Source organism: Salarias fasciatus, chromosome 22, assembly GCF_902148845.1.
Source record: "Salarias fasciatus chromosome 22, fSalaFa1.1, whole genome shotgun sequence".
Taxonomy (NCBI): Eukaryota; Metazoa; Chordata; class Actinopteri; order Blenniiformes; family Blenniidae; genus Salarias; species Salarias fasciatus.
Genome location: NC_043765.1, coordinates 19194181 through 19210883, shown reverse-complemented (window position 1 = coordinate 19210883; position 16703 = coordinate 19194181). Strand labels below are relative to the sequence as shown.

Sequence of the window (16703 nt, the reverse complement as noted above, 5' to 3'; positions counted from 1 at the left end):
TGGCCTTCCCTTGAGCATCTTCACTTTAAAATGTTGGATGGTTCAAAATCCACATTGGTGAGTGTTTTCTGCTGTGAAACTGCTCCACTTCAGTTAAAATACTTAGATAAAGCCATTTTCATGATTTTATGCTGATTACAAGTTCACAAATGATGCAATTAATCACAATTAACTGGTCAGAGTTGTTAATAATTAGTTTAAAAACTCTTAATTGACTGACGGCACTAAAAATAATACTTTGTTAAAATATTTGTATGGGACTATTCATCCCGCTCAGCACTTTTCACTGCCAGTGACTGATGTCGAGCTTCTAATCCAGACCTCATCAGCCATGCATGGATTTATTCTAATAAAAGAACAATCCTCAAGAAAAATAGAGTGGAAAGTACCAGTGATGCTGGCTCGCCGGTATGTTTGATATGTGAGGAGAAATTAGTGAAAAACCTAATTAAAAACAGAATATTTCAGGAATTAATCACTAATTCTCCTATAAAAGGCGAAAAAACATTTTTATACATTGCAAACTATCAAAGTTTCTAAGGTCATGCTAAATGTTAGACGGAGACCACTGTGCAGACATCCACTCTCGAAACATTTAAAGATGGACAAAAACACCGTCTGGCAGTTATTTTTAATCCCATTAGAGCTGATGAATAAAAATAAACACAAAAGAGCATGACAGTGCAGCACACAGAGTGTCTCGGTTAACCACATAGAGTCTTATTTATACATATATTCATGTGATAGAGCCATTTCTCCCTCTTGTACAGCCTTTGATTGTAACACAGAAATAAACCCACATTCCCTGCGTGAAGAGAGGAAGAGGAAAGAAAAGAAAGAGAGGAAACGAGAGCAGATCTCTCAACAGTCATCTACATTAGAAAACCTACAGTCTTTATAGGTTTATACATCGGCGAGGCATCAGTATTCATTACAAAAATAGGAATATAGTAGATACAGAAGCACTGGGGGAGGACGGGGTGGGTGGGGGGAGTTTCCTGTGTGCCTCTGTGAGTCGTACAGCAGTCCGGCTTAGTCAGGGAGTCAGTTATCAACAGAAAAAAAAAAGAATTTGCAGTTTAAATTAAACAATAAACAGAACCAGTAGAAAATGAGGGAGTTAGTGCACTGCTGAGAGTATCAGGGAAATAAAAAAAAAAAAAAGAGCGAGATGAATTTAAACAAAAAGGAGCAACTGAGTATCAAAGGGTTTGAAGGAAGAAGTGCAACGCAGCTCTGAGGCGGTCGTCCTGGCCGCCGCTGTTAGTGAGAGGAAACCAAGCTGGAGGAGGAGCTGATGATGGAGATTAAGTGTTATTGCTGGGGGACAATTTTATTTGGTGTTAACATGTGAGGAGAGCCAGGAGGAGGGGAGGGGGAGGAGGAGAGCTATTGCTGAGGGTAGTAGGGCTGCTGGGGCTGTGGGGGGTAGCCGGGGTAGGGCTGTGGCTGTCCTGCTGGGGGGGCTCCGGGGTATCCCCCCTGTCCCGGGGCGCCCTGGTACTGCATGTAGGGCATGTTGTACTGGCCGTAGCTGGCGTAGGGGTTGTAGCCCATGGGCATCTGGAAGAACCTGCAGCCACACAAACACGGGGAAAAAAAGAGGAGAACAGTCATGAAAACACTATTGAAAGCTTTTTGCTGGACAGAAATGAGAAGCTTGACAATTAATTTTCACCCGTTACTAAACGCAATTCCCTGTTGTATCTGTGCGCCAAACTGTTGCATGCTGGGACTGAGCACTGACCCTGGGTATCCCTGGTAGGAGGGGTACGGCGGTCCCTGGGCCTGTGAGGGCGGGACCATCGGCGGCGGGTTGTTGGTGGGGGTCCCGGCGGGCGGCGCGTTGGTGGGAGTGCTGGAGGCTGCCTGAGGCGTGAAGGCGGGTGGCGGGGGTCTCGCCGGGGGCTGCGGCTTCGGCTGGTTCTGCTGCGGCTGTTGAGGCGGCTGATTCTAGCGGACAGAGACAGGAAGAGTGAACCTTCCGTCTTCTCACGGAGTTCTGGGGGAATTTCCCCCCATTCGGCGCCGCGGCTGCTTACAAAGACGGTCCTGGGCGCGGGAGTGGGGCCGCCGGGGCCGGGGGCGGGGGCCGCGGGGGTGCTCTGATAGGCCGGGACGTTAAAGGATGGAGCGCTGGGCTCCCGAGCGATGCTCTGCTGCAGCTCCCTGAAAGAACAATTCATCACTGCAGGCCCGCTGCTGCACCAGTTCCCCACATTCACTGCAAATAACTCAATTTTATACATTCTTCAGTTCATAAACAACAAAAACCTGCAGGACACTGCTGGTAGAATGTCAAGGTTAAGATATTAAGGTTGCGAGTTAAAACGGTCACTGACACACAAGCTGCTCATTCAGACTCTGGCCTCGTCAGTAACAATCACAGAAACCCATAAATTACATTAAAACTGAGCTGTGCACGTACTTGAGGAGTTCGTCCCGCTCAGTTTTGCGAGCAAAAACGATGTCGCTGCATTTGTTTTGGAACTTCAGCAGGATTTCTGTCAAGTCGTTGTAGAACTGAGGAAGGAGGGGGAAAAAAAAAAAAAAGAGCAAAGACAAAAATAAATCACCTGCTTTGCCAACAATTCCTCCACCACAGAGAGAAAAACACAAACACAAGTGGAAAGTTTGCGAGGATAAATGCATCGCTGCAGCCCGGCTCCTCCCGGAGCGCCGGCGTTGTGCTGAGCGAGTACCTTGGTGCCTTCGCGCAGGTTGCTGCTGATCTCCACGTAGCTGTCGTGGGCCGCGGCCAGCTTCTTCAGGACCTCCTCCCTCTGGTTGGCCTCGGTGTTGGACTGCTTCAGGCTGCTGAACTCCTGGTGGGACGTCTGCGCCCAGAGCAGAGGGTTCAGTCACCTGGAGCTCTCCGTCTGAACAAACCACGGCGCTTTGCGGTCGGGCGCCTACCTGGACCTGCCCCAGCACCTGCTCCTGCGTGCGGAGCGAGGCCTGCACCCGCTGGTTGTAGGCGCTGTACAGCTGGTCCAGCTGGGCCATGGAGAGCTGCTCCTCGTTGATGGCGCCGTCCTGCGCCAGCGCCGTCAGGAAGACGGTGGACATGTCGAAGGTCACGCCCTTGATTTCCCCCTCCAGGGTCTCCCTCTCCTTCTTCAGCTCGTCCAGCTGGGCGAGCTGTGCGCGCAGCACGCTCACGACCTGAACGGACAGGGAAACATTTTTTAGGCTGTATTTAATTAAAATCCATCCTCATCACACCTCAACGCATTTTTTTTTTATTTTCCCCGTCACTGAACAACACTGTAACTGGAGAGACAAGCACTTCTTTCCCGCCAGTTCTGCTTGCTTGGTTGTTTAAGTTCCCCAGTGAAACACAACGCGCAGTCAGCAAACCGAATGAAAAATGGAGCGCCGGCGAGGAGGAGGAGGAGGGAAACGGCCATAAAGCACACATTGTCCACCGGAGGCTTCGCGTACGGCCGCTACTCCCGTTTACACGAGACGCTTAAACGCTCGGCGAGAGGCTAATGGCGAGCGCGGGAGTGGGACGGACCTCGCTGCCCTGCAGGGTCTTGGTGGGGTTGGCCGAGGGGATGGCGGCGTTGAGCTCGCTCTCCGGCTTGCACAGCAGGGCGATCATGTCACAGTGAGTGTTGTAGCGGTCCCGCACCACCTGGTCCGCCTGCACCGCCTTATCCAGGACGCTGCGGAAGTTGGCGCCCTCTGGGACGGGGATAGGGTGGGGAAAGGAAAGAAGAGATGAATACAGGCCGAAGGAAACATGCTTGGCAAAATAAGAAAAAGGAGGCGGGGGGGGGGAGAGAGTTTTGGCGGCGTACCCGTGCGCAGCGGCTTGTACAGGTCTCCGGAGGGAGTCCGGTTCCAGCGCTGGTTGAACTTGCTTCTCAGCTCGTTGTCTGTCGTCTCCTCGTCGTCCAACATCTTCAGAGACTGAAAGGAAGGAAGAGAGAAAAGGAAAACATGCTGAGTGGACGAGGCAATTACAAACACCTCGACAGCAGCGGACACATTAGACGCTGACGCTATCAGCAGTTTGCAGCCGGGAGGGTTGAGCGTTACGAGACTCCTGCCTAATTCACTGTGAAACGACTCAAACACCTTGATGCAAACAGGGCTGGAATCACTATCGCTGCTCTAATGGAAGGAAAAAAAAAACCCACACACAACTGGCCATCATGAAGCTGTCAAATCCACATTTTCTTGACATGCGCAAAAACTCCTGATTACTTTCACTTTAGTTTCTGATTAACACATAATTTATTATTTCAGCGACACATGTGATGTTTTTAGAGAACTATGAAGTCAAAAATAGAGTTTAATAAGGAAAATGTTCCAAAAAAACTCAATTTTTTGGACAGCCCATTTGTACTTTTCATTCCTGTTTTGGCTCTTTTTCTTTGTACAACACAAGTGACAACTTTATTGGGAGGAAATTGGAGCGGTTTGGTTTTGGGGTAAAAAAAAACCAAACTTGGAAGCAGACGGTGTTCTGTGTTTTATGTTTTCCCTCCCGTCTGTTTATTTATTTGTCAGTGAGAGGTTTAAAGAAGCTGGTTGGCTGGAGCTGGTGGACACACAGTCCTTGGCCCAGAGATCAGTGGATTACATATCTGTGATGATCGTGATCTGGGATTTACGCCATTCGCAGCCAGCGATTATGAGTTTTTAAGTATAGCGCGCTTCTCGGGAACGCTGGTGGAAAACTTCGGCGCCGGTTGTGTCCAAATCAGAGACTTAGCGGCACGAGGCTCATATGCTTCTTTGTCAAGGAGGCAGAGCCATATGACAGACAAGCTGTTTGGAGCCTGAAGTTGTTCAAGTGCCGGAAACGGGATGGCGATCAGCCGCGGGGTGAAAGGTTACGTCACTGCTGTGTGGAAATCAGTGTGGGGTTTTTTTTTTGTGTGTGTGTGTGTGTCTGGCTCCACCACCGACCTCGTCCAGGATCTCTCTGTTGCGGGTCAGTAACTCTGGCAGGTCTTTGATGAGCTGCTCGATACTCTGCAGCCCTCCCTGCTGCACGATGGATCGGGCCTTCTCGGCGATGGATTGCGGGATGGAGTCTCCGGAGAGGTCCTCCAGAGCGGCCGGCAGGTTCAGCGATGCCAAAACCCTGGCGGAGGCGGACATGATGGGTTAGTGCGGTTCAGGACATCCGTCAGCATGCGAGAAAACGGCTTCGGCACAGCTCAAGAGTCCTTGCAGAGAAAGATGTGGTTGAGGTTAAGCTTCGCATCATGAAAGCGGAGTGTTAGCGCAGCGTCGTGTGTGTGTGTGTGTGTGTGCTGAACGGGACTCTCCAAACTGCTCGTCATTAAGTGCTTCCAAAATTTTAATGGTGCCTGACGCAGCGTTCCATGTAGAGGTTATAAATCTTTTACACCCTCTCAGAAGCACTCACACACACGCTTAAAAAAAAAAAAAAAAAAAAAAAGAGACACTCGGGCGGAGAGCGCGGCGTACCCGTTGCAGAGGTTGGTGGCCTCCCTCATCGTTCCCACCAGCCTGTTCACCGTCTCGGCCTTCCTCTGGCCGTAAACGCCCATGGACTGCTGCACCGCCATGGGGACCATCTTCTCAAACACATCTACGGAGGAAATGGCGTCCCTTAGTACCTGTGTCGACGTTCAGTTTTGGCCGTCCGCGTCATACCTGTGAATTTCTGGCTGAGCGGCGGCGTGATGGCCGTGGCTTTCACCAGCGCCGCCTTGCCGATGTGCTCCAGGTCCTTGACTTCCGGCACGCGGTCGTGGTAGATGAAGTCGTTGTCTTTCTTGGCCGCCGTGAGGGATCGGTTGATCCTGTCGGTCAGGTCCTTGACGCTCACGTACTCGTCGTAGCGGGACGCCACCGTCTTCACCAGCTCCGCGGCGTGCTGAGGCGACGGAGACCAAAGGTTGATCTCAGTTGCTCAAAAACGGCATTGACTACTGAGCGAAGCGTCTACCTGCAGACGGGCGATCTCCTCGCCGAAGCGCTTCTTCTGCTTGGCCAGGACGCTCTGGTGCAGCTCGGCGTTGGCCTGCATGATACAGTGCTTGGCCGCCAGCACCGGCAGCACTTCCTGAAAATAAAAATACTGACCAGGGAGAGGCAACCACAGAGCGACACGCAGGCACGCAAACATATATATACACACACACACGCACAAAAACACAAACACGCACACGCATGAGAGCCAGGCAAAAACCACAGAGAGGGCAGAAGCACACCAGCGAGGTCAAATCACAGACGACGTCACAGAAGCCAATCACAAACAGGCGCGGGCAGCCGGGAGTGTGCAAACATAAGACAAGTGCACATACACACACGCGCGCACGCACACACACAGGCGACCAGTGCCAACACCAACACCACCACGAGGGATGCAGGAAGAAAGGAAGACAACGAGAGAGAAAAACAGAACAGGCCATGAATGTTTAACCTTCCAGCAAAAGCCGCTTCACCCCGCATCAAACATCCCACAACCGTGTGTGTGTGTGTGTGTGTGTGTTTGTTGATGGAGCTGCATGTGCATTTCTGATTTCAGCTCCACAACCCAGACGCTGCTATCAGACAAGGCGTGTTGTTCCTGACCTGGATAAAAACAAGAAGTGGCGTCTTCACTCTAAATAATTCAAAACCTTTCAGCTATTTACTAAAACATCATTAGTGTCTCAGCTGAATTCTTTATTTCTTCAGAAACTTGTCTTTATCGATTGATATATTTATCTAAAACTGTGTTTTTAAATTGTCAGCAGGTAGGAAATCTTTTCCCAGCAGGATTTTTACCTCCGCCAAGGAAGTTATGTAATCACGTCGGTTTGTTGGTTGGTCTGTTATCAACATTGTGGAAAAAGTTATGGACGGATTGCATTGAAACTTTGTGGAAAGGTGGGTCTTGGGCTAACTAAGAATCCATTAAATTTTTTTGATGATGCGGATCACTGTGTGGATCCAGGAATTTTTTTTAAAGGATTCTTTATCATTGAGAGATAGGTCTTTGACATAGTTGGGCATAACCCAACAATAAATGACAAGAGGGCTTAGCAAAAAATGACAGTGTAACTTCTTCAATGACTCTAAGAGATATCAGCTGCTGATCCAGATCACGGAAGTATTCCGGATACCAGGATCCAGAACAGACGAAAATAGGGGGACTCCGGAGTGTCAGTCACTGTGAGGCAACACACTGAGATATGAACATGTAACAAACAGCTTTCTCCCATACATTGTTTGTGTTGGGGAGAAATAAAATGTTTTTTAGTATATATGGTGTTCTTATTGTTGTTGGTGACTGATTTGAGCTGTGTCGGAGGTCTGCGCTCTCTGAGTGCCAAATTCTTTTCTTGTAAATTTTTTTTGGCAAAAGTCATGACTAAAAGAAATAAGAGAATGGTTAAACAATTATATTTTATTATAATAGATTTTATATTATAAATACATTAGATATATAAAAGTTGTACGTTTCTGCTTTAGTGCAAAGGTTACACTGATTGCAGTCTGCATATATAAAAAATAACCACATATTTACAATTTAGATTATAATATGTATCGATTATCTTTCAGACATCGTAGTTCAATCATTTCTGATTATTAACTGAACAGCTGCTTTTCACTTGCCTGACCTCAAAATATTCAACCTGGAGTGTGTGTGTGTGTGTGTGTGTGTGTGTGTTTTCGAACATAAGCTCTACAAATGCCCCTGATTAGTTTGTAAGAAACCAGAACACCAAAAAAAAAAAGAAAAAGGTCAATCGGTGGATTTAGCAGTGACCGAACCAATCACAGCAAGACCAGGCGGGAAGTGGACCAATGAGAACAGAGAGGTTGAGAATTGGACAGTCCCACAACCTGAGTCTGTTTTCCCACATAAACACACGCCGAGAACAACGCGCACACAACCGGACACACACACACCAGACCATACAGAGCTCATACTCTGTATGTCTTTGCTACGGTGAACACACAGCTAACAGTGCGTGTGTTTGTGTCTCCCTTGTGAACTGTGTGTGTGTGTGTGTGTGTAGGTTCATACCTTGGGGAGGTTGTCTTTGTACTGGCATTGCTTGAAGGCGTCGCTGTAGAAATCTGCGGCTTGATTGGCCAGTTTTGCGATGACGGCGTCCTTCATCTTATCTGTTGAGCGGAGATACGTTTAAAGACCAGAGAAAACCTCGCGGACGTTTAGACAGGCCGTCAATCACTTAGAGGCTGCAGAGATTCAGGAAGTGGCTCGTCTTAAAAACATCTTCCCTATTCCCACACGCACCCTATAAACAATGAAACTTAACTTACTAAAAGCTGAAACTCCACTTGTAAGCAAATTATTGCTCTAATTTTTCTACAAATACATAATTTCAAAACTGCTCTGCTGGAAAACGGGAACAAGCAAACTCTGCAGACAGAACTGGGCCAGAAGCTGCGTGCAACCCGGACCAAAACTGCTCCTGTCACCGCTGAAAATTAATCACCAGACCCAAAAAAAAAAAAAAAAATAAAAAAACTGCACGGGTGTGTAATTAAGGAAGACATTCGTTCAAAGCACAATCTGTAACAACTTCACAACAACTCAAGCTTGCACTCCGAGCACATTTTTAGCCCTGTCTCCACCCCTGGGGGCCCAGATCGAGCTGCTGGGCCTCTGGTACCTGAGGTGGCCTTGAGGAAGAAGACCTCCTGGGCCTGGGCCAGCATGATGAGGCTGAGCGTGCCCACGGTCTCGGGGGAGATGTCCATGGTGGGCTCCCTGTTCAGAGCGGACAGCACCGTGTCCTTGATGTGGCTGAACGCTCCGCTGGCCAGCTGGAGAGAGAGGGAGAGAGAGAGAGAGAGAGAGAGAGAGAGAGAGAGAGAGAGAGAGAGAGAGACACGGATCAGACTCGGCGGCCGAGATGGGAATCCACATCGCCACATTTAGTTTTTTGCCCCAGAAAGAGTTGAAGCGCCCAGTCCCCGATCCAGCACACCTGCGCCTTCAGGTCAAAAATCACACAGCTCCCGCCTCTGCCCCGCTCATCAGGGGGACGCTTTACGAGCACGATCAGCAGCACGGCTCACGGTTATGTAGGTGAAGGTCAAAATGCACGATCAGATCTAACAAAGAACAAGCTCGATGCCAGTTTTCAGTTGTGTCTGCAGACTGCAGCACAGCTGCTCTGGTTATGATCTCAAACTAAGATCCGGCACGTCTGTTCTTGTGAATTAAGCATCGACTCTGTCTGCAGATTTAACAGTGAGCACAACCGTGTGGGAGCTCATGATGAATAGTATCGACAGAACAAACTCAAAGATCGAGCTGGACTGGACACAAACTGTGACTGACTACTGCCACCTACTGCACAACCGTGGTGTTACTTAAATCTAACAAAGCCCATCTTTAAAAACTAATGACAGTTTTAACTTTCTGCACAGGAAAAGGATGCTTGAGATAAGTTTTAGTCAAAAGCGTGAATTAAAATCTTACAATATATGCGAGAAAATACATTACAGATGGTTTTCTTGGTGCAGATACCATCTGTAGAAAACCTTTGCGTGCCTCAGAAGCCTCCTGTTCGCTCCTTCTCAGAACACGAAATTTAACTGAGAACAACATGCCAAAGCTGCACGTTGCTGGTTCGGTTAGAGGAGCTCTGGAGCGGCTTTTATAATTGGAGCTTACATCACTGAAGCCTGAAATTAACTTGTGAATGGACGTAAGCTGAGGGTTATTTTCTTCTTTCCCTCTCCCGTCTGACTCCGCTGTCATCTCCACAAAAGGACATTTCTTTCATGAATTACACAGTGACTCGACTCTAAATCTAACGGCGACAAGACGGCTGCGGGCGGGAGAAGTGCCAATTAAAAGCAGAATCAATCATAGATAAATGGAAGCAATTTGACAGATAATGAAACTGCAGAGGGAAACGTATTGATATTACTCATCAGTGAAGATTTTATTACACATTTGTTGGATCTTAAGTGCGGTTATTGACCCCAGTGCTTGCAAAATGAGGAAAACTCGACATTTCTTCTGTGTAAACATTAGTACAATTAATAATGCTGTGTAAAATCCTTTTTTTTTTTTTTTTTAGCCCTTGCTGAGTACAGAAAATTCCAGTATAATAATTCATTGAGATGTAATTGAAATAATAAAACAGGGCTGGTTGCCAGCAAAAAAACAACGCAATCATAAAATTTTCAAAAATAATAAAGGGCTAGGGTGAAAACTAGCAAAATGTTAACACTCAGACTGTAAAATAAATTTAAGAACACAGTAAGAGTGATTAACGGTACAAAGTTTAAGGTCTTCTGGACGAGAAGCTGCCAATGTTTTCCCGTCTGAAGGAGACAGCGTGGATATTGTTCAGTTCTGTTTCGGCGTGGGCGGCCGTTTGGTTCTTTGTAGGAGTCCGTAAGTGAGGAAAGAAAAAAAAATAAATCGCCGACAACGACCGTTTGTACAGTAACCCACCTGGTAGTATTTGGCAGCGGTCTTCAGGCCTTCGTCGTTGTCCAGGTTCTGCTCCGAGGCGATCTGACTGGCCAGAGCGGCGGCGTTGAACAACACGCACGTCTTCTCGTAGCCCAAACTGGCCAGAGCTGAAAGAGGGAAACAAAGCCTTTGATGGACAGAACGGCTCGATTACCCACCAGGGTCCCCGTATCGGGAGTAATTTCATGTTCTGACACACAGAGAGAAACCAGCGAGCGAACAGAGGACAGGCTGCCATGTTTCCTGTATGGTTTGGATTTTGTGTCAGAGCTTTTTCTTTTCTCCTGAGTTGTTTGTGTGTTTTTTTTCCCCACCACATTTTCACATCAGAGCTTAAAAAACACGACAGTTTACTGCAGCAGATGCCTGACTTAGTGTCAGGATCACCTGAAAATATCTGTATTTGTGGCGCAGTGATTAAAACTGTTCCGCTTATGGCTTGGTTTAATCATCTTGAATCTTAAACTTCCTTCAGTGTTTTATCTGAACACATTTCACAAACACTATAAAGAACTCTGAATTGCATCGAGCCCAAACGGTGCTGTATAATTAAACTTTCTTCTGCCTACTTTGTCTGTTTCTGTTGCCCAGATTTCACTGAGCAGAATCTCAAACTTCTGAACTCCCAAAAGTGAGCACAGCGGACAACAGATTAGAGCGTAAACAAGAAAAATATCGAGAGTGGAGGCTTCAGTGGAGAGAAATATGAAGTGTTCATACTTCTGTGTCAAATCTATCTTCCAGCGTTCCTCCGGACCTCGCCAGACCTGTTTCTGAACGCAATTAATATGTGATTTCCAGAAAGCCGCGGTTCTCTGTGGGCGTGTGTTCACGGCTGAGACAAAGACGGATTTGAAGACAGAATGACAAACACGCACACGAGGGTCAAAGTCCGGACGCTTTCCCATAAGCCCTTCCTCTCCTTCCTGCCACTCGCTGCACCCATGTTAACGCGCGTGAGTGCTCATGCAAGACGCGCAAATGCGGAGGATAAAAACACTCACCTAGCTTGACTGAGCCGCCGAACAGCGATCCTTTATCGAAGGCGTCCTTCCATGTGAAGGTTAGGCAGAGCTGCAGAAACAGAGAGACGCTTTGTGTTGAAGCTCTTCAGAGTCTCGCCGACAGTCATATGCGCTCTCCGATCAATTACCTGGTTCTCAGAGAAGGGGAACTTGGGCTCCACGGCACACAGCTGGTCATAGTATCTGTGGGAACAAAATCGAGAGACGTCAGGAATTGAACCGTTTGCGTCTGAAGCACAAAAGTATGAAATGTCTTTATTCTTGATCTTGACTGAAAACTACAATACAAACTTGATCATGACTCTCGGTTACATAACAGCTGGGGCGAGGTGCGAGAAAACTCTGACACTGCAGACACTTGAGTCAGGAAAAATGCACACAGCTCCAGGGGCTTTCACCGTATCGGTATCTTCAGTATCTGAGTCGACGATGCGAACCGTCTATTATTAGAATTGACATCATGCATGAGGGCCAATTAGGAACTCCCCTAGGAGGCTTTTCTATCCTGTTTTTCTGGAATGGAATATAAACAAAAACACAAACAAAGCCAGTTCCTGAACTACCCGAATATACATTTGTCATCGAGGCGGACACGCACACACGTGCACAAAGGGAAGCTGATATAAGGTGTGTCTCCCGGCTCAGTGAGCGAAAGAAAGCGTCCTGCACAAACAATGGTCTCCATGGCAACACGGTGGCCGGGTGAACGATACGAGCCCGTCGCCACGGCTGCCTGCCTGACAGACGAAGTGCAAAGAGCCAAGATGTCAGCGGAGGCTGCTCGTTCATGGCTAATCAACCCGGACCAGGGATCTCTAAACACCTCAGGCGGCTGAGACAGGAAATAAATGTAAAACATCTATGGATTTAGGAATAAAAATGTATGACGAGATCAGCTGTTGCGAGAACTTTCCCCTTTCTGAGCAGTTTTAAGTAGATTTTCCTACCACTGTTCGACTCAAGTTCAGTCGAATCAACAAAGACTGCAACAGACATATTTGTGTACATGTTAGTGAGTGATTAAGGCACAATATCACATAACAACTGTTTAATTTAAATGAGTCACAACAAAGTAAATTATTAAAATCACAACCTAAATTCTTCTCATCTAAACGCTGATGCACGTCATCCAGACTACATGTTGGTAGTTCAGCATTCTTCACCTCTCAGGAGTGAAAAACCTGCATATTTTAAACATCCGTCTCAAAAGAGACATTATTTGGAGTTTTCAGAGATGATGTGCAGCGGCCCCACTGGGCCAGGACTGAAATATACAGCACTCATGCTTCTTGAATATAAATTAAGAAAAGACTGCTGTTGTTTAGAGGTGAGTAAATGTCGAGCTATGGACATTCAACACCCTGACACTAGTGTAATATTTCAGTCAAGACAAAAAAACCTGTGAGACAAATTCACATTGAATAAAGACAAAAAATAATCACGGCGGAGAGAAAATTGAATTTCAGCAGAGTCATACCTGGCCAGTGACATAATCTGAGCAAACTTTCTGCTTTAAATAACTCATGAGTCAGTGAGAACACCGACTTAAATTACAGAGGACAAAGTCTATATTTCACTAAGGAATGGAGCAAATAGGTTTATAAGAAGTGACCTTTAAAGATATGATGCGGTCAGTGAGGGGAAAAAAAATAAAAAAAAGATTTCTTCCGTTTTTTCAGCCACAATATAATGAGATGACATAATCACATAAGAGCAGGTAATAATAGCCAGGTGGCAATAATCTTGTGAGGGAAACAGAGGAACTTTGTCTTACCAACACACACTCATTGTACGTCACAGTTCCTCTATGCAAAGTAGGCCACAGTGCAACACTGTTTTTTCCCAAACTGTAAATATGAATGTGACAGAAACTGATATTGGATTTTATCTATAAATTAATCTCTGACATCCAAATGAAACTTTTCTATTTCTACAAACAAATGTCTTTCTCACACAGGAAGTCTCAGACTGAAGTGGGTCAGGCCAAAATAAAGGATTATTTTCAGTCTGCTGATAGAGAGTGTCACATGTTAAAAACTGGAGAGTGACCAGTGCGGTTGATGAGGGATGACTCAGCTGGATGACAGCGCTCACACAAACTCCAGATCCTAAATGATCATATGTGGTCTCTCTTGGCAGAGTTCATAAAGGCTGGACAAATAAAGGATGCCTTTAATTAGCAAAGTAATGCCCTGTAATGCCCTGGTGACCTGTCCGGGGTGCACCCTGCGTCCACCCATTGTTCACCTGGATCAGCGAGAGTGTCCTGCAATACTCAGTACATGAAGATCAATGGATGGATGGACAGCATTTCTTTACCAAACTTTCACACTGGGAAACTTAGACAATACCTCCATTGTCAGATTGATCAAAATCTAAAACATACTTGCGTCAACCAAACATTTTTTTGGGGTTAAAAATAAAATGTTTTTTTTTTTCATCCTCAGTCAGAAATAAACTGATCATCTGCTGGCATCTGTTGATGAAGACAAAACAAGACAGCAACTCAAGTTCTGGGAACAATGATCAATATTTCTTACTGTTTAATAACAACTAATATAACAGTCCAAAATTTTTGGACAATTATTATTAACTATATTGAGTGAATTTCACTTAGACGTTGAAGTTTCTGAGAAGATTAAACTGTGATTGTGATTTCATTATAGAAGTATAAAGATAGTTGATATTCACAAAAACATGTGGTCAAGCTTTAGTGGGATGTCACACTAATTTTAGACCAACATTTTCAACTATATTAACCTGTTTTCTGGTTAATCTCCCCATTTGCTCTGTGTTTTAGAGCTGCCTCAGTGAACCATGTGGACTCGTCTTTCAGACATTTACAATGCAAAGGCCAAGGCGACACATGACAACCAGCTCAGATTACATGACAAATCTTAGTTACTCAACATGTGACAGTCCATTCAAACAGAGTAACATTTTCACTGGCCTCCCGGTTAAGCCTACTAACACTGACAGGTCGTTCAGATTCCTTCTTTGTAGCACTGTCGCTAGACTTTAGCTGCGTCGTTAGCCGCTACAGGCTAACCGTCTGGGTGCGGCAGTGACAGCGCCAGCTCTCCGCCTCAGGTGAAGTGCCACCGCCCGGGGAGTCCCGGCTGTGTGACCAGGACCTGGTTTATGGAGGAGTTTTTCTCCCACCTGAGTACGATCTCCAGGGAGCTCTCGTGTTTGTCCAGCGGCCTTCCCAGCGCGTTCTTGCGGAGCTTGTTGAGCTCCTCCACGGCGCGGATGTACTCCGTCTGCTCCTCGCCCGCAGGATACGTAGCCGTCACAAACTTAGACAGCGGCTTCACCAGGTCCACCTCAGAGGATTTTTTCAATGGTACTGAAATAAACGTTGCCATTTCGGCCCCGGTCTGCGCTGTATTGAATCAGAAAAACACGGAGACGGAGAGTGGCCAGCGAACACAAACAACAGCGGAGGACTCACTTCCTGGTTTCTAACGAGGGACGTCGATGACGTCAAGGCGGAAGGGGAGCCGCACTGCGCATGCTCAGAAATGTCTCAGACTTTCCATTAAATCTGATGCCTTATTCTGTTAAGGTGTTTCAAATATATTTCGAAATTGACCTATATATTACGAAGTTGACTCAGCAATTTGACGTTGGTGGGAGAGACAGAATTAATCTTACGTTTCAATATAAGTGGTTCGTTTATTAAAACATCTTTACATTTATATTCTTTCATGCTATCTTTGTGTTTGCAGAAACATCTCAAAATGCCTGATTTTTGTGCTGCCTACGGCTGCTCCAATGAGCGTAGCCTCCAGACCAGAACCTGTGGAATCACCTTTCACAGGTGAGACATGACAATATAATGACTTTCTTTTTATTAGGACACTGTTTATGTACAGTTATGTAAAGTTATGCTGCACAGGAACACCATGGCTGTGTGATAATATTGCAAGATTGGTTTTGACCCTAACTTTTTAGAAATTTACTATCTACTTACATCTTGTTTAATTAGATTTTCTCTTGCTGAAATTCACAATTTTTGCATTGGCTGAATATGTACACAAATGACCCCAACATAATGTATTTTTGTCCTTGTCCTTAATGTTAAAGGAGAAAAGGTAGAACGTATTGACAATAGGTTTTATGTATGAGTACTTTTCCTTCCATTTTTAAGGTTTCCTAAAAGCGGAGAGCGCAGAAGACAATGGGAACTTGCACTTAAAAGGGATGATTTCGTGGTTAACGATCGGTCCCTGGTCTGCAGCGACCACTTTCACAAAGAGCACTTTGACAGGACCGGGCAGACTGTCAGGCTGGTGCTGTGCCCAAAATCTTTAATTTCCCTGCTCATCTTCAAAGGGTATGTTTATCACTGGCCCACAAGAATTTGAGGTGGATATTTAAATGTCTGATTTAATGTCACATTTCCTGTAAGTTAAGGGAAACATAAAATGTTGTATTTTACACAACATTTCAATATTTAACTGTTTCTTTTAGCCTACAGCAACAAGAAGCACAGCTGCTTCAAGGCGAGCAGAAGAAAACCTGCCGGAATCTCAGCAGGATGAACCTCCGCCTGATGTTGTCAGTATTTAAAGGCATGTGGAATGTCATTAACAAATGAGAGCATCATATGGCCTGTCATTACACCGTTCAACACAATGGTGCCCAGGAACGGCTATGATGGTGTTACTAGAAGAGCCCAGTATCATGTGAGGTGGTATTCTGTGTAAAGGGAGGGAGAACCACTGGTTCTGTCACATGCTCTATGCCACACATGCACTGTGATGAATAAACATGTACAAACTATGCCAAAGGGGAACCTTTGCAGACAGAACAGACATTTTTTTTATCAGAAGACATAAAACATATTTTTGCCTTATACACAAGCCCATGACTATTATTATTAATATTTTTTTTTAATTATTATTGTTATTATTGTGTTTATATGTTATTCAAAATCAAAAGGCAGCCACTGAAGAGATGCAAACGACCCGGAAAAGGGAATCCTGTGACCACCTGTATGTGTTGCCTTCGTGGCCCAAGGCTCTAAAAGCCAAACTTGATGCAGCATCAAAATTGGTACGCAAATTGCAGCGGGAGAAGAGTAATGCCATGGCGAGGGAACGGAGGGCGGAGAAAAACATGCATGCTCTTCTGGAGGAACTGAAAGACAAAAACCTAATAAATGAAGAACTGAAAGACAAACTTGAATGTTACTCAGGTAAAATAAACAATTACATTAAATTTTTTGTGTG

The 16703-nt window shown here is 45.9% G+C and overlaps 1 protein-coding gene across 2 annotated transcripts; it reads right to left on the bottom strand.

The window, feature by feature from the left end:
• Positions 1 to 612: 612 nt before the first annotated feature.
• pdcd6ip (programmed cell death 6 interacting protein) lies at positions 613 to 14925 on the bottom strand. Of its 2 annotated transcripts, none has more exons than XM_030120612.1 (18): positions 14629 to 14925; positions 11595 to 11649; positions 11446 to 11515; positions 10421 to 10548; positions 8619 to 8772; positions 8006 to 8106; positions 5936 to 6052; positions 5641 to 5863; positions 5452 to 5575; positions 4924 to 5101; positions 3807 to 3918; positions 3521 to 3690; positions 2917 to 3165; positions 2703 to 2837; positions 2429 to 2523; positions 2043 to 2169; positions 1748 to 1953; positions 613 to 1573 (listed from the first exon to the last, which is right to left on the bottom strand). In XM_030120612.1, exons 1-18 carry the CDS (start codon positions 14832 to 14834, stop codon positions 1390 to 1392), a joined length of 2634 nt encoding a protein of 877 aa, XP_029976472.1. In that variant the 5' UTR covers positions 14835 to 14925; the 3' UTR covers positions 613 to 1389. The 2 variants fall into 2 exon arrangements, with proteins under 2 accessions (XP_029976472.1, XP_029976471.1); XM_030120611.1 differs by having other exon boundaries at positions 5936 to 6067; positions 14629 to 14834.
• Positions 14926 to 16703: the final 1778 nt, after the last annotated feature.

Excerpts from the sequence above, each read along its gene's own strand:
- pdcd6ip (XM_030120611.1), bottom strand. The coding sequence starts at position 14,834 with ATGGCAACGTTTATTTCAGTACCATTGAAAAAATCCTCTGAGGTGGAC. Across the intron at positions 5,102-5,451 it reads GCCACCAACCTCTGCAACGG|GGTTTTGGCATCGCTGAACC; the intron begins GTACGCCGCGCT and ends CGCCTCCGCCAG. Across the intron at positions 1,574-1,747 it reads TCCTACCAGGGATACCCAGG|GTTCTTCCAGATGCCCATGG; the intron begins GTCAGTGCTCAG and ends GTGTGGCTGCAG.